The sequence below is a fragment of the Misgurnus anguillicaudatus genome, chromosome 24 (genome assembly GCF_027580225.2).
Source record: "Misgurnus anguillicaudatus chromosome 24, ASM2758022v2, whole genome shotgun sequence".
Lineage (NCBI taxonomy): Eukaryota > Metazoa > Chordata > Actinopteri > Cypriniformes > Cobitidae > Misgurnus > Misgurnus anguillicaudatus.
Window position 1 is genome coordinate 35,032,838 of NC_073360.2, and position 24,175 is coordinate 35,057,012.

Below are 24,175 nucleotides of genomic sequence, written 5' to 3' on the forward strand. Positions count from 1 at the left end.
ATTTCACTCTTTTCCTGAAAGGCACGGATTTCAAAAGCTCTGTGTCCCTGATTGGCCAGCTAAGCTGCTCCTTACTTTGTTTGAAAGATTCGGTCACAATGCAATGCTAACAGGAGTTAACTTACAGGCTGTGAGTCCAAGCAGGAGGAATTATGATAATGTCGGTCTTTCTACATCACCAATCCCAGGAAGAAAACTGTTGCCTACAATTTGTGTGTTTGTTGTAGTCCAAGAAAAAGAGATTAACGTTGGAGACGATAACTCGCGTCATCGTTTACTTTGGGTTATGTACCTTTTGCATATCATTAACATGTACTTATACACACTTACACACCAAAGGAAAACGTGAATCAGACAATAGGTGCTCTTTAAAGAAGGGATCAGCTTAAGTGAATCACTCCTCATCTGAGCTCTGACCTTGTGCATTGTACAGTAATTGAGATTCACTGCTCATTGTTAGCTAATTAAAATAATAAAGAGAGAGAGAGAGAGAGAGAGAGAGAGAGAGAGAGAGAGAGAGAGAGAGAGCGCAACAGACATGAACAGTGACCTTTAAATGAAAGGCAGTGCATCTGGGTCCTTATTTTAATTAGCAGCTGGGTCATCAGCCAAGTGTCTTTATTATTCTAATGCAGATTGTATATATTAAAAAAACATAAAGACACATGCAGACACCTGCTCAAGCATACAGACATCATGAGATAAAGAAACAATCTTTACAAATTGAAATGTAGATCAATGTAGCATTTTGCAAGATTGGAAACATTTTGCACGACTGCCACCAATTTAGACAAAGGTTAACTTGGGAATTTGGAGACAATATACAATATATCATATATCTTGACAATATATGAAGAGTTTCGTTGCAAAACGAGATAAATCCATTTTTTATTATTATTTTATATTTATTATGTATGTTATCATGTTATTATTTTGTTTTATGGTGCTACTTAGCTGTATTTTTTAAGTTATGAAGGTTTAAATCAAAACAAACCAACTGCAGTTGAATTGATATTAATTGAAATGCACAACCAAAAAACGAGATTTCTGAACAATAAAAAAAACGGATTTATCTCGTTTTGCAACGAAACTCTTCATATGACGTCACAAACCCACATATGACATCACCAACGACACCACGGTTTCAATGCAGAAATGCTTTTTAGAATAAATACAGTAAGAACAAGATTATAAAACAATCATGGATATGTCCTGTTTAATGACTGTGGACTACTGGACAGGCAAAAAGTAATTTAACTAGTATAGGTGAACATGTTAAACGAGAATATGATTTTAAACTGTGACTTTTCCGATATTGAACAATGATGTATTCAAACACAAATACAGATTATACAAGCAATCCTTTTCACACGCAGATTACGAAAAACTGAAACGTTCACACTGATAGTGACTTTCTAGAATCTGTGTGTGCGTTCATAACGATAACGTAAAGACACGTGACATGTAATGAATTTGTAATCATGCAATGGCTGGATTTTGCATTTTGTATTCAATCATGAACTAGCGCATATGGCGTCACATTTTTCGTCATGGACGTTGATCTGCATTTAAAGGAGACGTTTCAAAATACTTTTTTAAGATGTCAAATAAGTCTTTGGTGTCCCCAGAGTACGTACAGTATGTGAAGTTTACTTACTTAAAATATCATACAGATAATTTATTATAGCATGTTAAAATTGCCACCTTGTAGGTGTGAGCAAAATGTGCAGTTTTGGGGTGTGTCCTTTAAAATGCAAATGAGCTGATCTCTGCACTAAATAGCAGTGTTGTGGTTGGATAGTGCAGATTAAGGGGCAGTATTATCACCTTCTGACATCACAAGGGGAGGCAAATTTCAGCTATTTTTCCACATGCTTGCAGAGAATGGTTTACCAAAACTAAGTTACTGGGTTGATCTTTTTCACATTTTCTAGGTTAATAGAAGCACTGGGGACCCAATTATAGCACTTAAACATGGAAAAGTCCGATTTTCATCATATGTCCCCTTTAAATCCCCCCACGTCAAACAGCTGAAAGATAACAGTTATTGCGACAACACACGTGTCCTCACTACGAAACATCCCTTCCTGCCCTTTGTTCACACAGGACACTTTCCGAAAATGTTACGGCAATGTATCTAGGTCCAATCAATTCCAGGACATTCACACAAAAGGCAATCTTTTGAAAATTTTCTGGGATCAACGCACTTTGTGAAAGGGGTTCTTGAAAAAAGCCAGTCGAATAGAAATCCAGATTTAATTTCTTTATGTACCGTTGGCCTTTTTAATTCTGCTTCACTATTCTCAGCAAACACATTTAGTGAAATTTCACAGGCATTATTGTTTCGAGGGGATAAAGTTGTCCCTTAGTAATCACTGTAATGATGCTACAGGACTTTTTGCTTTCAAACCACAGCCACTGAGGAAAATAAAGGTCTCATAACATTACTGATGGAACATACTAGTCAGTCTGAATATTCTCTTTGGTGTCTTTACAAGACCTGACAGCAGAGACACAATGATTTATTTATATACGCCATCCTGCATTTCAACTTTATTTCACCTCTCCAACTGTTCTCTTTCTGTTTTGCGTAGTGTAAACACAAATCAGTGTTGTGTGTGCTTGTGTTCGTCTGGCTAAAACACATGTAAGTATCCCTACAGGTTATGACAGTGACCGCCCGGCTGCTTAGCCTGATGTTATTTACTTTTAAAAGTGAGCTGGACTCATGTATGTGCCGCTAAATGGAAGTTTTATGAGCGGGCATCATTAGACCGTACATCAGACTCTTCATTTCCGGCACAGGTAATGGAGGGATGCCCGTTTTTTTTTTTTTCCAAAAGCTCTCTACTGCAAAGTAGCCATTAGTCAAAGCGGGACAAAGTAGAAAACAATTCTGTGGTAAACACAAATGAAAACAGATAAGGGATGGCATCTCACTGATAAATTTCATGGTAGTTTTCTTGTAAAATCTTTCTTTGAATGCACTCTTTCATTTATTAACCGACTGACTGTCTGCTACTGTACTGTAAGATCTTTATGTACTATAGTTGTACGCTTTGTGTTTTTATGCAACACTTTGTGTGCTTGCCATTTTGGCCAAGACTGCTTGGTAGAAGTGTTTTCTCAATGGCATTATTCCTGGTAATATAATAGATACATAAATAAAATAAAATAAAGTTTTGTAATTGTCATTAAGTTTCCCTTTAATGACCACTGTTGAGTCTAAACAAAAAGTCGTTCCTTTGTCTGTCGATTGTTCTCATTTCATGAACTTTATTAAAGGGTTCATATTATGAGATTTTTTTTTAAAGATGTAAAATAAGTCTTTAGTGTCCCCGGAGTGCGTATATGAAGTTTTAGCTCAAAATACCCTACAGATCATTTATTATAGCATATTAAAATTGCCACTTGTAGGTGCATTTTTGGGTGTTTCCTTTAAAATGCAAATGAGCTGCTGAAATGTAAACACTGATCGCAATGATGGTGTTTTTTATTGAAACTCAATTATGCTGTAAATTATGAGAGAGAGAGAGGTTGAATTTTTTTTATGTTTTAGGCTTTAACAATTGAATACAAAAGTTGGTCCAACTTTTACTTTTATAGTGTAAAGCAACTAACAGTGCATTCAAGCTATCCATTGGAATCGAACCCATGACCTTTTTGTTACTAAAGCAATGCTACACCAGTTGAGCTACAGCAACATTTAAATCTTCCTAATTTCTTTGTATTTTGAGATGGCAAATTTCTCCGATTTACAGCAGACTATCGCTGACAATGAAATACCTCAGCGTATCTCCAAAACACACCTGTGAATAAATGGCCACCTGACTTTAGTTTCACATCGCTCACAGTTCGCAGTGAGAAAAGGTCAAGAAGCAGATGGTCGTAAGTGTGAAGCCACATGGAACATCAGTGATGAAACTCGAAACACTTTGAAGCACACAGACACTAACCAGCGGATGATTTATGAAAGAGTCCAACTAACACATGTGCACACCAGTCCAAAACATTGACTAAAGATAGCTAGATACGTCTATAAAATAACCAAAAGATTTATATCAGAAACCTCCTCGTGTGAAATAGAAAGGTTCTTTGGATTTTAAAGTTTGTTTATTGCCATAAATTAATTGGAATTACATATCTTTGCCTACAATTTGCACATCTTACAAAATACGTTGTTCCTGACTGCATCCTTCACTTAAAGTCTCCACTAGAGGCACTGCAGGCACTTGTTTTTCTCTGTTTTGATGTGGGTTCATTCAAGGTTACAAAGCAGACAATACCGAACATTATTCAGACGTCAGATGTTGTTATGATCAGGATTGATCATATTTGGTTGAGGTATGTCAAAAATGTGATGTTAACAGGAAGCATGATCAAAATACATCTGTATGTTTAAGTCGGCTGTGTTTTATTAAACGGTAAGGACAGTGTCTTAGGCATACCACACGTTTGCACGCATATGACCATAAATAAATACCAAATGGCACAAATCTAATTAACAAAGACGAGCAGGTTTTAATTTTGTTTGTATGTCTGCTTCATTACTTTTAAAAATTTCTGCAAAACCAACGTTATCTCATAGCAATTTGTACGCATTTTAAGAGATGGCTAATTTTTATTAATTCGTATGATCACATTTCTTTTTGCCCCTGTGCCCCTATATTGGGACAAAGTTAGGTGTAGGGTGTCGTTTTTTTTTTAATCATTCACTTCGTACAAATTAACACGAATTAGCCAACTAAAATACGTATAAATTCTTGTGAGATTGCTAATTTGTACGACCACATTTGTACACTTTTGTATGATTTCTTTTTGCCCCTGTGACGTTGGAGTTGGGGCAAAGTTAGGGTAGGGTTTCGTTACTGTTTTTTTAGGATAATCGTACATTTTTGTAAGATTCACTTCATAGAAATTAACACGAATTTGCAAACTCGTAAAATACTTACGAATTATTGTGAGATGGCTAATTCCTACGACCACATTTTTACATTTTGTTTACAATTTTTTTTTGCCCCTGTGATGTTGGGGTTGGGACGAACTTAGGGGTAGGGTTTCATTATTTTTTTTATGATAATCATACGTTTTTGAATGATTCCCTTTGTACGAATTAACACGAATTAGCCAACTCGTAAAATACGTATGAATTATTGTGAGATGGCTAATTCGTAATAATTCGTATGACCACATTTGTACTTTTTGTACCATTTCTTTTTGCCCGTGACGTGGGGGTTGGGGCAAAGTTAGGGGGTAGGGTTTCATTATTGTTTTGTTTTAGGATAATCGTAAGTTTTTGTACGATTCACTTCATATGAATTAACACAAATTAGCCAACTCTTAAAATATGTACAAATTCTTGTGAGATGGCTAATTTGTATTAATTCATATTTTTGTACGATTTCTTTTTGTCCCTGTGCCGTTGGGGTTGGGGCGAAGTTAGGGGTAGGGTTTCGTTATTGTTTTTTATGATAATCATACGTTTTTGAATGATTCACTTTGTACGAATTAACATGAATTAGCCAACTCGTAAAATACGTACAAATTCTTGTGAGATGGCTAATTCATACGACCATATTTGTACAATTTCTTTTTGGCCTTGTGACGTTGGGGCGAAGTTAGGGGTAGGGTTTCGTTATTGTTATTGTTTTGTACGATTTCAAAGCAATTCATACATATTTTACTAGATGGCAAATTTGTATTAATTCGTACAATCACGTTTGTACATTTTTTTACAATTTCTTTTTGCCCCTGTGATGTTGGGGCGAAGTCAGGGGTAGGGTTTCATTATTTTTTATTATGATAATCGTACGTTTTTGTATGATTCACTTCATACAAATTGATGCGCAATTAGCCAACCCTGTAAAACACGTATGAATTCTTGTGAGATGGCAAATTCATATTAATTTGCATGACCACATTTGTAAATTTTTGTACGATTTCTTTTTGCCCTTGTAACGTTGGGGCGAAGTTAGGGGTAGGGTTTCATTATAGTTTTTTTTATGATAATCATACGTTTTTGTACAATTCACTACGTAAAATACGTACAAATTCTTGTGAGATGACCAATTGATACGGCCACATTTGTACATTTTGTACGATTTCTTTTTGCCCCTGTGACATTGGGGTTGGGGCGAAGTTAGGGGTAGGGTTTCGTTATTGTTTTTTATGATAATCATACGTTTTTGAACGATCCACTTCGAACGAATTTACACGAATTAGCCAAGTCGTTAAATACGTACAAATTCTTGTGACTAATTCTTGTGAGATGGCAAATTCGTATTAATTCGTATGACCACATTTGTACATTTTTGTACGATTTCTTTTTGCCCCGTGACGTTGGGTTGTAGCGTAGTTAGGGGTAGGGTTTCGTTATCGTTTTTGTACGATTCATTTTGTACGAATTAACCAACTCGTAAAATACGTACGAATTCTTGTGAGATCAGGCTGGCAAAACAGAGAACAACCAAATGCATCTAATGGACAATTTATTGAAAAGATGCAGTGATATGTACCTGAAACAATGGTTTTAGGTTATGCGAGCCAGGGTTCAAGAATTAAAAAGCCAAGCCAGCAATGACATTCAATAGGAAGTGAATGAAGATGACTTCTTAATTCTTCTGCCTCTCAGATGTCTTTTGAGAAAATTGTCTCAAACTTTGCCAAAAGGAATCAAGTCAGAGATTTTATAATGAATGCAAACATTTCTTAGCAAATTCTTCCAAGGCTAAATGATCTTATTTTTTTATATCCACAGCTCTGTATCTTTACAACATACAGTCAACAACTGTCTCATTTGTTTCTATTTTATACCAAATTAAAAAAGACTCCATTCAGTCTCCCAAGCTATCAAAGAGAAACCTCTTTCTCCAAGATGTAAGTGAATGTCAAACAGCACCATCCAATCGTAAATCACCAAACACTTTTTGGCAGAGCATCAAATTCACCACCGAGTGTCTACTGTTGACAATCTCTGGACTTGATAGTGTTCTGATGATAAGTACAGGCTTTCTATCCCCATGCACTTGCGTTTAAACATCTCTAATGGAAGTCTGAAGTGCGTGTGCTTTTACTGGGACCTGACGGCTCAAACGCTGCTCATCACCGATCGCCCAAATGGCTGTTTATAAGAAGCAGAGGACGAGCTTCAGAAAGTACTATTATGAGATATATGGACAGCAGTACAGATAAGCACTTATAAACCATTCAAAAAGGACAGTACTGAAATAAAGCCACTTTGACATGCTGAATACAGTTGAACCACAAGTATTTGGACACTTGAGTCACACTTAAATGTATGAATATTTGAGATTGTATATACTTTAAAAATGGCGGGCTATGTTCAACCCAGCGTTGGGTTGAAAAGGGACAAACCCAACAATGTTTATATTTGACCCAACAATGGATATAAACAACTCAGCGGGTTGTATTAATTTCTTTTTTACCCAATTCTGGGTTGAAAATAACCCAACATCCTAAGGAGAAGATTAAAGGAAAACACTACAGTTTTTCAACATTTTACTATGTTCTTACCTCAACTTAGACGAATTAATACATATCTATCTTTTTTTAATAGGTGCACTTAATCTTTGTACAGCGCGTCGTGAATGTGTTAGCATTTAGCCTAGCCCCATTCATTCCTATGGATCCAAACAGGGATGAATTTAGAAGCCACCAAACACTTCCATGTTTTTCCAATTTAAAGACTGTTACATGAGTAGTTACACGAGTAAGTATGATGGCACAAAATAATACTTTTGTTTGGAGCCATAGGAATGAATGGGGCTAGGCTAAATGCTAACACATTCACAAAGCGCTGTACAAAGATTAAAAGAGCACACACTGAAAAAATAGGTATGTAATTCATCTAAGTTGAGGTAAGAACATAGTAAAATATCGAAAAACAGTGGTGTTTTCCTTTAAGTGTCCATATATTTATTGGGGCCATTCCTAATATTTTGTGGTCAAATACTTTTGTACATTGACCTCCCAACTGTACTGTATATATTTAGGGTTGTCCTTATCAATTGATTCCTTAAACAGTTCCTAAAATCTATCATATTACTCGCATAATAAAATAATTTCAACTTAAATCAATATTTAATGTTTGTTTGTTTATTTGTTAAGCAGAACAAACACAACTCTTTGAACACAACAACAAGACCATATCAGACCCCCAAAATCGGTAATGACCATCTAACTGTACATTATCCCATACTTACAGTATATCTAACATCATCCTAAGCAGTTTATGGTTTTAACAGCAGATTTTTCTAACTGGATGAGCTGTATTTAAAGTAAAATACGACTATATATGCACCTGCCATACCATTTTTGTATTAAAGTAAGCAAACCAAACAGCCCACAGTTATGAAAATAATACCCAACACTTCTTACGTCTGTCATGCATGTCCTATATAAGGTTTATTGCTTTAATATAACCAACGATGCCAAATAAAATGACCAGTGAAGGCATTCAACAGATGCTGAGAGAACCACTACATTGTCATAATATTAAAACAAAAAAACAACTCGCACATAAAACTGCGACAAGATCTGCGTATAAATACTCGCAGAAATAAACCACTAAAAAAGATTCAGATTGATTTAAAGCAGGGCGGTTACTTACGAGACCTGTCCCCTTTCCATCTCCACCCACCCTTTTTTCGCACCGGTTTCTCCCCATCCCAGCACAGCCCGACCGCTATCCAGACTCCCATCAGCAGGGGGATGATGGGTAACACCGGCCCTGCCCTCATTCCAGGGTCTCTCCAAAGTGAAAGATCCACAATGGAGACACACGCGCGCTCTCCGCTGCTCACTCACATTACAGACAGCTGTACAAGAGTCTTCAATCTTCAATCCAGACCCACACATACAGTACACGCACAAACAGCAGTTACTTCAGCAGCAAAAGAAGATGAGACAAGAAATCCCAAGTTCAGCTGAGGAGTATTGATCCTCTCATCCGGAATATTTGCTACCACACCGGCTCTGACACTCCCAGTCGAAATCCAATTTGTGGAGTGAAGACTTGTGTGGGAACAGAACAAGAGAGTTGTTTAATGCAATAGTAAGCAGCTGTACAGCATGGCCAGGTGTCAGAGAGATACAGTACCAGCGCACCACTCCTCCTTCGGAGAGCAGTGACGGTCCATGTTATAGACCCCCGCCTCCCTCTATACCTCTCCTCATCGGAGGCACGGGGGAGAAGCTTCTGTTGATATGAAAACAGGAGATAAATCAAGAGTGCTTTGCGCAGCCCTGAAGGCAACTGAGTGTCGGACGGAGAGAGAGTGTGAGTATGTGAGAAAGAGAGAGAGAGAGGGAATAAAAGGATAAGTCAATCCAAACTAACAAGTGACAAACATTGCAATTCAGCTGGGGTAATTTATGCAGGAATTCTGTGTTCAAATCTTTTGGGAAATCCTTCGTTATCGGTTGGGAAGTCATAATTACGTGCCGCGCATTTTCGGTCAGAATAAAATGAAAAGTTGGACAATTTTTTATGTTCATTCTTTTTTTATCGCTTCTCAACAAAACCATGAAGTGTTTTAGTGCTGCTACAAGAAATGAAGTACGGATGTGTGTTTTAATGGATGTTTATTAATACATACATCGTGCTACCCCTGAAAATTATGGGACAATTTGTCACACAAACCAGTGACCTCATAAACCAGCTAAACTTTTTCATGTAAGGTATGTCCGAAGTTTGTAAAAACTCAATTGCAGTCAACATTTATGTTGACGACCTGCTTACATCTTCTATTAAATGCGACAATCACAAATCCAATTAAACTAAACACTTGGCGAAACAATTTAAGGTAGACATACTGACCCGGAACAGCTTAAACCACATAGGAACTAAAACCTTGTGATATGCAATGGATGAAATTATTATACTATGTTTAAATACAAGATTATATGCAGCTTTATTTCTGCAGCAAGACAAGACTTTAGCATTACTCCACTAAGAAGCCGTCGTCCTTCATAGCGCCGCTAAAACTAGGGACACACCAAAAGATTTTCAAAATGTGAAAAACCATATACATGACCACAAGTTTTGTTCCTATAGTCAGTCCTTCCAGGAAAACGGGCAAAAATCCTTGATCTTGCAGCACGTTTTCTTAAAAAATGCGATGGAATATGCGGGATATTTATGCAATTTTATGAGATGAAATAGCAAAAATTGCGGGAACTTGCAAAAACTGCGGGAACTTTTGCAGCTTTTCACTGATGTCCACGTCACATAATCACGTCACTTCATAACGTTCCCATGGCAAAAGGGGACATGGCTGCACTTGTGTGAAGTAAATGCAACATTTTTTTCAACTTTCTGCTAAGATATATGTGATTTTTGCTACGAAAATGTGGGGATTATGAAATCGTGCATATTTTGCATGTGGAAATCTGCAATTTATGCTGCGAAAGTGCGCCATATTTGAAATATCAATTTGAGAAATCATGTGATCGCTTAATCGCGTTTTTCTGGAGGGACTGTATACACTCTAAAAAACAAACGGTGCTATATAGCACCAAAACAGTTGCTTTGGATCGTAACGATAGAAGAACCATTTTAGTGCCATATACACTCTAAAAAAACAAACGGTTCTATATAGCACCAAAACTGTTGCTTTCAATCGTAACGATAGAAGAACCAGTGAAGCACCAGTGAAGAACCAGTGAAGCACCAGTGAAGCACCAGTGTAGAACCATATAGGGGCCATATAGCACCACATATGGTTCTACATAGCACTATATGGTTCTACACAGGTGCTTCACTGGTGCTTCACTGGTTCTTCACTGGTGCTATATGGCACTAAAAATGGTTCTTCTATCGTTACGATCCAAAGCAACAGTTTTGGTGCTATATAGAACCTTTTTTTTTTTAGAGTGTAGCACCGGTGAAGCACCAGTGAAGCACCAGTGAAGCACCAGTGAAGCACCAGTGAAGCACCAGTGTAGAACCATATAGGGGCCATATAGCACCACTATAGCACCACATATGGTTCTACATAGCACTATATGGTTCTACACAGGTGCTTCACTGGTGCTTCACTGGTGCTTCACCGGTGCTATATGGCACTAAAATGGTTCTTCTATCGTTACGATCCAAAGCAACTGTTTTGGTGCTATATAGCACCGTTTGTTTTTAAGAGTGTAGTGTGTGGAGTGCCGCCTTGTGGTCATTACAGCACACATCTTCAAATTCCCTTCACAAACAATGTGAATGCGTTTCGATGAAGAACACAGGAAATCTTGCGATGTCTCTCGTGGTCAAACGTGACTTTACAAAAAACAAACATGGCGAACAATGGGCATAGAAACGATTGCATTAATACAATGGATTGCTTTTAACATCTCTGATGTCCATCTCACTTTGGACTGTGCCTGCTGCACCATGACTGTTGTTGTTATGGTTGCGTTTTTCATTAGCTTGCTTTCTGATTGGGTATCGTTTCGTTTCATGTGACATCTACAGTGTGTGTGCGCATTTGTCCGTAGGGTTTCCCCCACACAAAAGGATTTTTGGCCTCAACATTTTACAATTTACGATTGCCATTCTGCCCGAATTTTGCTCAATTATCTTTTAGTGTGATGTGTATATATATATATTATATATATTATAAAATTTATTATAAAAACGAATTATTATTATTTTTTCCACAAAATGCAATAAATCCATGACAGTTTTTTATTTCAAAACGCTATAAATCTATTAAATCAATGTATAAATGTGCATTCATCTTTACCATTTTATATTTATTTAGTTGACTAGTGATATACAATGACTAAAAAAAGAAAAATTAATGGCATTAACCAAAACACTTACTTTGTTATATTAAGAACACTGTCATTGCTGCGGTTACTTGACGTCGTTTCTTTACATTTTTCACTGCGATCAGCTGTAAAATGTTTTAGTCCTGCTCGATTTTCGTTGACTTTGAGTAAAATAATGTAAAGTTTTTCATAAGATCCTCTGGGGTCAATGTGTTAGCATGAGAAGCTTGATGCTGTCTGGAGAACAAGCACCCGTCTCCCGAGTGCCTCTCAGGGAAAATATTAGATGTTGATGGCTTACGTTTCTTTCCCGTCACAGAAAACCATCACAGGTTTAGCAATGCAATTAAAGTATTATTTTGTTTTGTTTGTTGATCACGAAGTAGATGAGGAAAACTATGGCTCCGTACTCAGCGCGCCGTTTGTTTACATTGCGTGACTGGTGGGCTGTAATTTCAGAAATGGATTTATTGCGTTCTGTAAAAAAGGAGGAGTGGCGTTTATCGCATTTTGGGAAAAAAAGGAGAAAAGATGACAGAATAACACGGCGGATATTGGATTTTGCATAAAATTAAGAATTTACTTTTAACTACTGACCTGATATAATACTGATTTTGGCAGTAACTCATTTTTTTCAAAAATGGCGTTTATTGCGTTTTGGAACCAAACTCTTCATATATATATATATATATATATATATATATATATATATATATATATATATATATATATATATATATATATATATATATACATACATACATACATACATACATACATACATGGCAGGCAGTGGCAGCTCAAGACTGCTTTTCCGAGGGGTGCAAATTCAAAATATGTGTTAAGAGTGTCATGTGTGTTGCTCGTGTTTTCAAAATATGTGTTTGTTGTGTCATGTGAACCATGTGCATCACGTGTTTTGTTAAAATAAGTGCCTGCTGCACATGCATCAAAACTATTTATAATAAAATACAAAATACATGCAAGACACTCACTTCACATTAAACTCTGATTACGCATGAGATTATGTGAGTATTTGGCAAACGCGAGCGTCTCTTTTATCATAAACCCTTTATACGCGTCTGCAGCAGGCACTTATTTTGACAAGACACGTGATGCACAAGTTCACTCGACGCGCCAAACACATATTTTGAAATTACGAACCACACACATGCGGTGACGAACTTCGCACTGTGCGTCCTCGAAAAAAGAAGTCACCGGCCGCCACTGATGGCAGGTGTAGTAAATATTTACCAAATCATGTTTTATGTGTGCTCCCACTCCACTGTTTTCTACCGGCTGGCTATTGGAACAAATGTCTCACACAAAGAAGGGAAATACGTCACATGACTGAGTTCCGCATTTGAAAATAAGGTGGATAGTCAATTTTTTATGCATATGTGAGGGTTCGCATACAGTGTGTGTGATGCAGTTTTCGTCATAAGAAGAGTGTGCGCGTACTGTACGTACACTGGCAGATTTTTTTTAACCCTGCATATATTGTTCGTGCGTCAAACATCTGTGTACACGTATTAGTCAAATAAACTATACTTTATATATATATAAAAAACAGACTATACTCTGGGCTTTAGTAGTCATGTATTTGATTAAATTAAACATTTTTTGCAAGTGATATAAAAGCGCAAACAATTTATATATTTTTAAACATACTCGGAACAGTCACTAAATTTGTTTCTGCTATTATGATAAACCTTTTCATCAGGTATCACAGACCTTCTTGTGATTCTTTCTAGTGACAACTCTTTCCCAATGACAATATTTACAACACTGACACGACATGACTTCTTTAGCATAATACCATCGTCTGCATTCCCAGCAGGCTGTCATATACTGCAAGTCAAGCATGTCTATCAAGCTCCCAACAGGCAACAAACAGGACGCTGACTGTGAGTGCTTGTATAGTGCACACACCTGTTCATACACAGCACATGCACATACAAACGTGTGCACTGCACAAAATCATGACATTTATTACATTAAAAGATACCCAGTCTTGTGATTTACTGTTTTCTACATAAAATCATTTTATATAATGTAAAGTTCATTCTGTAAACACATAACCTTGATACCTTTAAAGGGGACATCTGATTTTTCCATGTTTAAGTGCTATAATTGGGTCCCTGGTGCTTCTATCAACCTAGAAAATGTGAAAAAGATCAACCCAGTAACTTAGTTTTGGTAAACCATTCTCTGCAAGGTGTGAAAAAATTGCTCACTGAAATTTGGCTCCCCTTGTGATGTCAGAAGGGGATAATACCGCCCTCTAATCTGCACTATCCAACCATGCCACTGCCATTTATTGCAGAGATCAACGAGTTTGCATTTTAAAGAACACATCCAAAAATGGCACATTTTTGCTCACACCTGCAAAGTTGCAATTTTAACATGTTCACTGTAAAAAGTGTTTCTCTGCCTTAGTAGATTTAACTAAAATGAGTAAACTGTGTTACAATTTTTGAATTTTTATTTTTTTAATCAAAATATGAGTTAAAATTACAGAATAATTTGAATAATTTGAGTAGTTCTAAATGAACAAATAATTGAGTAAATTCAACTTTATTTTATCATGTATAATCCACTTAAATTTGTAAGAAGGAAATTAACTTAATATTTTTGTGTTGACACTACGTGATTTTATTATTAAACATAACTAACTAGGCAGTTGACTCGTAGTTCCCAGCATGCTTTGCACGGGACTGCATTTGGAGAGTATAATTTGAATTTAAACTCTATTTTATGTGTTTTTAACTAAAAAGAAAGACTTGTTAGTGTGTAATGTTCATTTAATTTTCGAGATATGGAAGAGTTTCTGTTTCTTCTTTTGAGATTTGTAGTTACGATTGTTCAGAAGACTGGTGCTTGTAAGTATGTTGCGCTTTAATGCTGCCCAAACGAAACTGAGTGGGTACGTTGATTGAATAAAGTTGTCCTTACTCAAAATATCAGTAAGTTCAGTAAACTTACAAAAATTAGTTGGGAAATGTTGCCTTAATTTTATTGATTTAGATCTAAGTAACAGTTTTTACAGTGTTGTAAAAAATTATCTGTGGTGTATTTTGAGCTAAAACTTCACATATGTACTCTGGGGGCACCAAAGATTTATTTGACATCTTAAAAAAGTATTGTGAAATGTCCCTTTAATATTGACTGAGTAAGGTTGAAATTAAACTTTGATGTGCCAAATCTCATTATTAGTTTATGAGACTTGTACCTGAATTTGCCAGACATGATCATATATACCGTAAAGCCACATCAGTCTTAAATGCAATGTACATTTACGCCAGGGCCAGATCAACTTCTGATCAGAATATTCATGCACGTAAAACCGTTTCCCCAAAAAGAACCAAAGTGAAATGACATCCATTTTCTGGGTTTTTACCCCTATTCTGCATAAAGCATGGTGCGGAAATAAAATCAGTTTATTAAATGTTATCTTAACTCGTGGACTGAATAGAAATGAACATCGACACTTTTAAGCGCCTTTTACATCATCTAGCTAATGGTCTAAGCCTTTTCTTCATTTATTGATAGATTGAAAATATGAGCTTACATTAGTGCGTGATGAAACCCAGCATGATGAAACTTTAATGATTACTCCTACCCTGTAATTACTTTTATGAGGAAGCCAAAGACCCTGCGGTCTAATTGTTACCATAGATTCACATTTCCATTATATTGCCATTTGCGAGTAACAGAGCAACTCGAGTACAAACTGCCTACGAGGTGAGACGGGAAGTAAAATATTTTAAAAAGTGTCCCTAATCTTGCATACAAGTACATAATATAGCAGACAGAACTGTTTTATTGAAATTCAAGCATGCATTAGTGTCACAAAAGAGTAATTTTGCGTTAGATACATTTTTAGAAAGAATACATGGCTGTTTGTTTGCTTATAAATCAAGTTGGAAAAATGCTTAGATGGCCAGAATAGAGTATATTTAATATTATGAATCAAGAAAGCTGTTTTCCCTCTTAAATGATGGGATTGGGAGTTAATGAATGATCATAAAGCGACAGGAGAAACTCTCCTCTGCCAAGACATTGGACGGCTGTGAAACTCTTCGGCTATTTGGCAGGACATCAGCTACTTTGGATGTAAACTGTGTTTCGTCTGAGGAGGTAAAAGCACCTGAAGGCTATAAGACAGCACTGTGCTCATCTACACGCTGTTAAAATTGCAGCATTTTTGTCAAAACAACTTTTATGTTTATACCCACTAAACACAGGACGTCGGATAGACGTGCAGATCATGTCTATATTGGGTCCGTCGGTCCATGACCAATTCTGGACATCTATTCGACGTCCCAACTAGGTGCACTATTTGGACGTCCAACCATGACCTTACTTGGACGTCATATTTACAGGCATCATTTGACGTTTAAACTGGGTAATTTTTTGGACGTCATTTCGACGTCATATTTACGGCAACATTTGACGTTTGAACTGGGAAATTCTTTGGACGTGATTTGGACGTCTATGACAGGCCTATGTCTATATTACATGATTAGGCCTATAAAAAATATGTTTATTTACAAATATCAGCATTATTGTACCAACATGTTTAAAACTTACGAATAGTCTATATTATTTATACAGTACTGTTTTTTCTGCTTTCTTGAATTATATACAAATTCATCTAAATGTACAATTAAAAATCTGTAATTAAATGTATAGTTCATTATATTAAAAGTATATGACCATACTAACAATTTAACATGAAAATATTGTGTGTGAAATAATATGGCCGTGTGGCTGAGTGGTTAGCGAGACTTGCTTGTAACCCAGAGATTGGTAGTTTGAATCCCATGGCCGGCAGGTAATGACTGAAGTGTTTCTTAACAAATTAAGTCGAACAATTTCGACTTGTTTTTATAAGTTATGTCAACTTTTTAAAGTCAAAACTTAAAACAGTTTGTCGATTTAACTTCATGCTGCCTTTTTTTCAGTGCAGAAGAGGCTGAGTTATTCTTCAGGTGACCTTGTCCACAATCGTGATTTAGAGACGCTTGTTTGCCAGCACACAAAAAATAGCGAAGAAATGCTGGCGTCTCCTCCATCTCTTCAATCTCAATCGTCCGTCCTCTTAAAATCCATCATCTAAGCATTTGAGTGTGTGTTTATCAGAGTTGGGGGACTCGAGTCACAATTTTCAGGACTTGCGACTTGGTTGATTAAAGTATGAAAATGACTTGACTTTGACTTGAGAACAAGCTACTCGAGACTTGACTTGACGTGGAAGACTGGACAATGACTTGAACTTATAATAAACAAACAGTAATAAAATTCATTAAAATAAAAAATATGATTTTACTAATCAGCGTCCGTGCCTTTAACGCTGCACAATTCAAACCGCGGCAGACAGTAACGTTAGTCGAGCTCCACAAATAGTCTCGTTTGGCTATAAAGACTTGGACTGTGCCAATAAAAAAGATTTGCCAGATGCAAAATATGCAACGCAAGAATATCCAACAGGACAACCATAACGTCTAGAACCATAAGTTAATAATCTCTTTATAGTCAGTTTCACTCTATAACGATTACTAATGTAATAAATGAATCTTTATTGTTTGTCATAATTTGGCCTTGGTTGCATAATATGCTTTTTCTTATTAGAAATGTGACCATTATCATTACTGATACATCTCGTAAATAGATGTATTGAGGAATTAGGCTACAACGGTGGCATAGCCTGAATTTTTATGTTGATGGGCATCTTAAAATGAGTGGGCCGCTCTACGTATATTACATCTAGGCTATAATGTCTGTATTAAATGTGCACATTTGTAAGTGTTTGTGTGGACTGCGTGTGAAAAATAAAAAAAAATTGCGCTTGAAGTTGATCCACGGTCACGACCCACGGTTTGGCTCGCATTGATTCGATTCGCAGATTGACGTGCAAATTTAAAGCAACACTATGTAGTTTTTTTACCTTTAAATAATGTCTCTAAAATTATTTCAGTGATAGAACAACTATTAACTTGACAAATTGTACTGTTGCTGCAACCTGAGCAGCCTCCTAGCTGCTACAAGCAAACTCTGAAAGTGGCGGTGGAGGGTAGGAAACACAGCCCCGCCCCTCCCCCTGCCTGCAGAAGAGTGTCTGATATGTTTTTCAACCACATGGGGGAGCTGTAAGTCATTTTTACATGGAAACTACATAGTGTTGCTTTAAATAGGGAAAGTTTATCATTTGCACGTGCTCAATAGTGCACACACGGAGAGACGCGTTTCAAAAAACAAGCGAACATAAAATCTTTCTGTTCTTGAAAGGGCACATACAAACAAAATGTTTTCCACAGCATTCTTTTTATAACAAAACACTTGTTTATGTCTTAAGTTTATGTAGATTAGAGGCAGAAACCAGTCTGTGCTTCTCTTAAAGAGACAGTAACCTCATTTAACCTACTTAAGTCTGTGTCATTAATGTTAATCAAACAACCCAAGACAAAGAGAAAATCACTTCTGTAGCTCTAAAAAATAATAATTATATTTAATTAATACAATAAACACAGTGTTATTATTCAATTGATTCCATTTCTGTACCTAATGCTAATTTTAAACCTATCGAAAAAATGCAAGTTACCCCTATTTATTTTAGTACTGTGACTTGACTTGAGATTAAATGAAAACGTAATGAGTAATGATTTTAAATGAAAAACTATACTCACCCTTAAGCAATCTGAGATACAAATGTCCTATATAATACTAATAATTAGCTTTAACTAGCTTTCGGTAACAATGCCATCTTGGACTCACGCGATTCACAACAGTCACTGCTAGTTTTTATAGTTTATAAAGTTTGAAATCTGAATATTTTTCATACAAAATCGCATCGTTAACCCGCAGAAGACCTTTATTAACCCTTTGGAGCCGTGTGGATTACCTCTGTGGAGGATGAATGCATCTTTTCGGCATTTAAGTTGTTCCCTGATCCCGGTTCAATTTCTCCCATTATAAAGCTTGGAAAAGCAAGGACATTTACAAAAATAACTCCAAATGTGCTCATTTGAAAGATGATTGACATGACTGATTGCTTGAGGTTGAGTAAATCATGAGGTAATTTTGATATTTGACTGGAGTATCGATTTAAGTCTCAAAATGTCTCAATCTGTATACTGTATCTTGAGGGCATCACTATCACATCTAATATACCGTGGAGAACCTCAGTAAACCAGCATCCTTCACATCTGAGCCGAGATCCACAGAATCAATTAACAGCTGATGTGGGCTGAAGGTTAATGCATGCAAGACCAAGCCCACAGCAGCCATTACTCATCTGCTGTTCTGGGTAATCATGTGCCTTGTTAGCTATGGCAAACTGGTTTATTGTACTTCGCCCAACATAAACGTTTTGTTCTTTAGTGAGGAACACAGAGGTCACCTTTCTCTCAAACAAACTGCAGGCTGCTTCTTCTAGAGCTTTGAATAGAATGGCATGGACTCTAACTACTGTATGCTTAATGTTTGTTCATTACCTTTTCATAAACAGCCAAAGAAGTGAAATCCACTCTATGTTAGGGATTGAAGTAAGCCTTACAGGAGGGCTATTCAAATCTTACCCTGGAGGGCCGGAGCACTACAGAGTTTAGCTCCAACCCTAATCAAACTTACCCACCTGTGATTGTCTAGTGATCATGAAGACCTTGATAAGCTTAATCAGGTGTGTTTCATCAGGGTTGGAGCTAAACTATGCAGTGCTCCGGCCCTCCAGGGTAAGATTTGAATAGCCCTGCCTTACAGTATATTGCAAATGTAAACATTGTTTATGTGAATGTTAGGACACATCCGAGTCTAGGGGCCTTTCATACGACAATGCATTTCAAGCATTAACAGGAACGTTTTTATGCAGTTAACATTTCCAAGTTCAAAGTGCAAGTCCGAGTACAACCAAAACAACAACGGTGGCCTACAGGACTGTGTTTGTGCCACTCAGTTTAACAACGCTTCTTCAACAAAGTTGAATTTTGGCACTTTAATGTCCAGGGTAAATCTTAGTAATAAACATTTGATTGTTTGTTTTATTTTTAGTGTTTCTTTACAATGTAACATCGCCCTCTACTGGCCTGACACATCCCCTGTGAACACAATTTTTTTGACAGCGATGTAATGTGTTTTCATTCAAATACGCAAAGGAGCTTTTTCTGTTTTTTACTACACCACTGATATTACGCAGCACCCGAAAATAGTCCCCAGCTATTGAAAAAAAACGAAGCGGACTATTTTCGGGTGCTGCGTAATATCATTGCGCCTCCTGCAGTCATGTTACAGCAGCAAAGTCCTTGATTATTACGCCAGAATAAGAGTATAGTTCTAGCCATATTGGCATAGAAAATCATAACTTCTAATTTTCTGTCGTTCATAGTACACAATGTAACTACAAAAGAGTTTAGTTTGAAAAATATCAAAACATTTTTATTGTTTTTGAGCGCGATGCTAATGGTGTAAATAGATTCAATGGATTATGCTAAGCTATGCTAAAAGTGGTACCGCCAGACCCGGAGATCAGCTGAATGGATTCCAAAACGGTAAAAATCAAACATTTAACTCTAGATGAGCAGGAAAATGCTAATATTCCCTAAAAAAGTGGAGTGTCCCTTTAAGACTAGTCTTACAAGTTTATGCAACCGGCCACTTTTCTGAAGATAAAGGCAGTAAATTGCACTACATTTAGGACTGATGACCCGTCCTAAATGAAGTGATGAGGCAGAAGTGCCCACTGCTCTGATCAATACTGCTCTTCCTCAATGAGAAATCACAATGTGCACACACAAGCAGATTTATGCTACTACTGCATGGCAGACCACAGTAAGGTTTGGTTAGCATCTTCATTTACAGCCTTGTACAGAGTACAAATAATGAAAGACAGGAACTGTGTCTGCTCCTCTAAAAGAAACAGATTTAGTCTGAATCTCAGATTTGACTCTGAAATGTGTTAAAATTACACATAATGTGTTAAAAGCTTAACGCACAAAGATGTGTAAAAAAATAACATACTTTCTAAGAGTATATGAGTAGTTTACTTGCCTTATGTAAAAACAATTGTAACTACTGTACAATGCATTTTTTATAGCATTTTTTTATCCAATTTTTATTTTATTTTTATTATTTTTTTTGTAATGTGCCTTAAACCACACAGGCGTATGATGATGAGTAATCATAAAATATTTAGTTTACAGTATATTGTTTCAATCCAATGAGGCTTTAATATTTTACTTTAATATGTAACATCCGTTTGGCCAGCAGAGGGCAGTGTCTCCATTTATCAGTAAACTTTTTTCTTTAAATTGACTTTTTCACAAAAAAGAAAAAGGACCTCTGATATCTGCATGGTTGAGTGAAGTTGCAGTGGATGCTTTAAAAAAAAAAATTTACTAAACTTAATTTTGCCAGCCCTATATCAATATATTATTCAATATTCTCCTTGAATCTCTTTAAACTCTGTGAATCTTTAGATAGGGCTAAAAAAATAAACTTCAGTGAACCTTTTGTCCCAGTAGATCCTTTCAATTGCAAATCCCTTTTCAAAGAGACCTTTTTTAATAATCAAAATGACTTTGGGTTCTTCAAAGGTTCATAGTCTCCAAGGCATTTTCAATGAATGTGTGCAAGGACTTTTCAGTCAATCATATACAGTAGGATCCATGAGGGTCTTTATTTGTCTACCTGTACGTTTTCTTTCAGACACAAGGTGGCAGCATCTCCTTCACAGACAAAAAACCTTCAAAAACCTTAACAAAGGCCAGGGAGATGAATATCACAATCTTAATGTGTTTTTTGAACATCTCTATGATGGCGAAAAGCTTTGTAAATGTTTTAATTTAAACTTACAAATATATAAACAATAAATGTTTAAAATAATTTTTTAATATGCATTTTAATATGCACCATTATACATATCACATTTCCATGATATTACCTTATAATACTGCCGTACACTCAAAAAGAAATTGGTGGTAAATAGCACAAAAACAGCACATATGGTTCTACACAGGTGCTATATGGCACTTAAAATGGTTCCCAATATGATTACGAACCACTTTAAGTGCTATTTAGCATTATTTATCATGGGTATCTTTTATTTGAAGGTGTTTAAGAAATCATTTGTATATCTAATACCAGCCTTTCTGAAAATCTAAAGTAGATCTGATAGTAAATCACAAACAACTGATTAATCAAACAACTCAAATTAATTCAAGGTGTAACAACAAATGTATCAGACACAATAACCAGACAGGTGCAGTTCCTCGATCGACTGACAGAGGGCAGTGCTGCATCGTATTCACCAGGGGCCTATACCATGAAGCTGGTTTAGTTGGTTAGCCAGCTTTGTTTAGGATTAGTTTGTGCAAATCCTGAGTTTTGGGTACCATGAAAATAGCTTTTACCAACAAGGCCTGCACATTGGCTTGGTTTTTTCAACCTGAAACTAATCCTTTAACCCTGAGTTTGTTTAACCATTTTCATGGTACAGGCCCCAGATGGCCGAATCCCAGCCGGTTTACCTCAACCTTAAACAGGCATGCGTTGAGTTTCAGTGGGATTAATTATCATCCTCCTTCAAAAAGCAAAATGTGAATGATTGATGCAGTTTGTTTTCAAATTAACATCCAAAATGGCTCCTTTAGCGCACACAGCGGTTAATTGGGGTAAGTAAATACACATACAGACTGCAGGCCTACATCCATAATGCAAACACCCCGAGTAAACTGGAATATGCTGCCTGGAGACGACTACACTTTCATTAATAAACCCGTAATCCCTCGGTTGCTCGGAGAGGACCGGAGGAATCATTCACCGGTTGATCAATGGGATGCAATTGTGAGGGTGAGAGACTGGATTACTTCAGGGGTAGTAAATGAGAACAGAGATAAAGTTGATCCACGAGCTGAAGAACGTAAGTAACCTGGAAATATGTCTCATTATATTAAGAAGTGTCATGCAGTCCACGTGCAAAGAAAAAGGTTTATGTAGTATATAGGAAGCACTACAAAATTTTCTGATAATACATACACTGTAAAAAAAATCTGTAGAAATTACAGTATTACTGGATATTACTGGCAACTAGCTGCCAGTAACTTACTGTAGATTTTACATTTATGTTATTTATCTTTTTTATTTACTTATCATTTTCAGTCTTTATCTACTACAGTAAGTTACTGGCAACCAGCTGCATAATTACAGCTAATCTTTTACAGTGTAGGCCTATTTTTATAATGTTTGCTCATTTGCGATGTATAAATAAAGTGAAATTTAAGTAAAAACATATACAGTGATTTTTTTAAATCAAATGCAAGTAAATATATTAGATTTTTGCAGGGGGGAAAATTACAACCTGATCCTACAGGAATTCATACAAACAAAGTAATTCATACAAAACATACGATTATTAGAAATAACAATAATGATACCCCGCCCCTAAACCCAACATCACAGAGGTGAAAGCAAATTGTACATAAAGGAAATTTGGTCGTACGAATTCGTACACTGTTAAAAATGTCTATAGAAATTAAAGTATTAGTGGGAGCTGTTTGCCGGTAACTTACTGTAGATTTAAAGGGACACTCCACTTTTTTGAAAATATGCACATTAATATCCACATTTTTCAGCTCCACTAGAGATAAACATTTGATTTTTACAGTTTTAGATTCCATTAAGGTGATCTTTGGGTCTGGCGCTAACATTATTACGCCAGAATGAGAGTATAGTTCCTAGGCATATCTGACTAGAAAATCACAACTTTTAATTTTCCGTCAGTCTTAGTACACGATGTAACTACAGAAGAGTCACGTTTTAAATAGGAAAAATATCCAAACTCTTTGGTTATTTTTTAGCTCAATGCTAATGGTCTAATCAGATTCAATGGATTATGCTAAGCTATGCTAAAAGTGCTACCGCCAGACCCGGAGATCAGCTGAATGGATTCCAAAACGCCAAAAAATCAAAATGAGCATATTTTCCAAAAAAAGTGGAGTGTCCCTTCAAATGTATGTAATTTACTGGCAACAGTTTGTGGAGAGTTAAATGAACATTAAACATTAACAATTCTTTATATTTACAGAATAAAACTAAAATAGCAGCCTCATGCAAAGCATTCTGGGAAACAAAATTTGAAGGAAAATAACAGAAAAAGGATAAGGATTTCTGGTTTCCATAGAGGCTGTTATTTTAGTTGTATTCTTGTTCATGTTTAATGTTGATCTAACTTTAAAAACTTTTGCCAGTAAATAACATCAATTTAAATCTACAGTAAGTTACTGGCAAACAGCTGCATAAATACATACATTTTTTAAACAGTGTACAAAATTGCCATGAGATTGTTAAAAAAATCCTTCCTAGAGTTAAAGAACACACAAAGCATTGTGTTTGCAACGCA

The 24,175-nt window shown here is 36.3% G+C and overlaps 1 protein-coding gene across 3 annotated transcripts in view; it reads right to left on the bottom strand.

Moving 5' to 3' along the window:
- robo1 (roundabout, axon guidance receptor, homolog 1 (Drosophila)) overlaps positions 1-24,175 on the bottom strand; it is a 338,077-nt gene that overhangs the window by 219,919 nt on the left and 93,983 nt on the right. The window contains exon 1 of one of the 3 annotated variants that reach the window (XM_073862980.1): positions 8,630-9,055. The exons of 1 other annotated variant lie outside the window; for it this stretch is intronic. In XM_073862980.1, coding sequence (XP_073719081.1) covers positions 8,630-8,759 — 130 coding nt within the window. In that variant the 5' untranslated portion in view covers positions 8,760-9,055. Of the gene's footprint in view, positions 1-8,629; positions 9,056-24,175 lie in introns of those variants that run through there. One more of the 3 variants, XM_073862981.1, reaches the window with a different exon arrangement.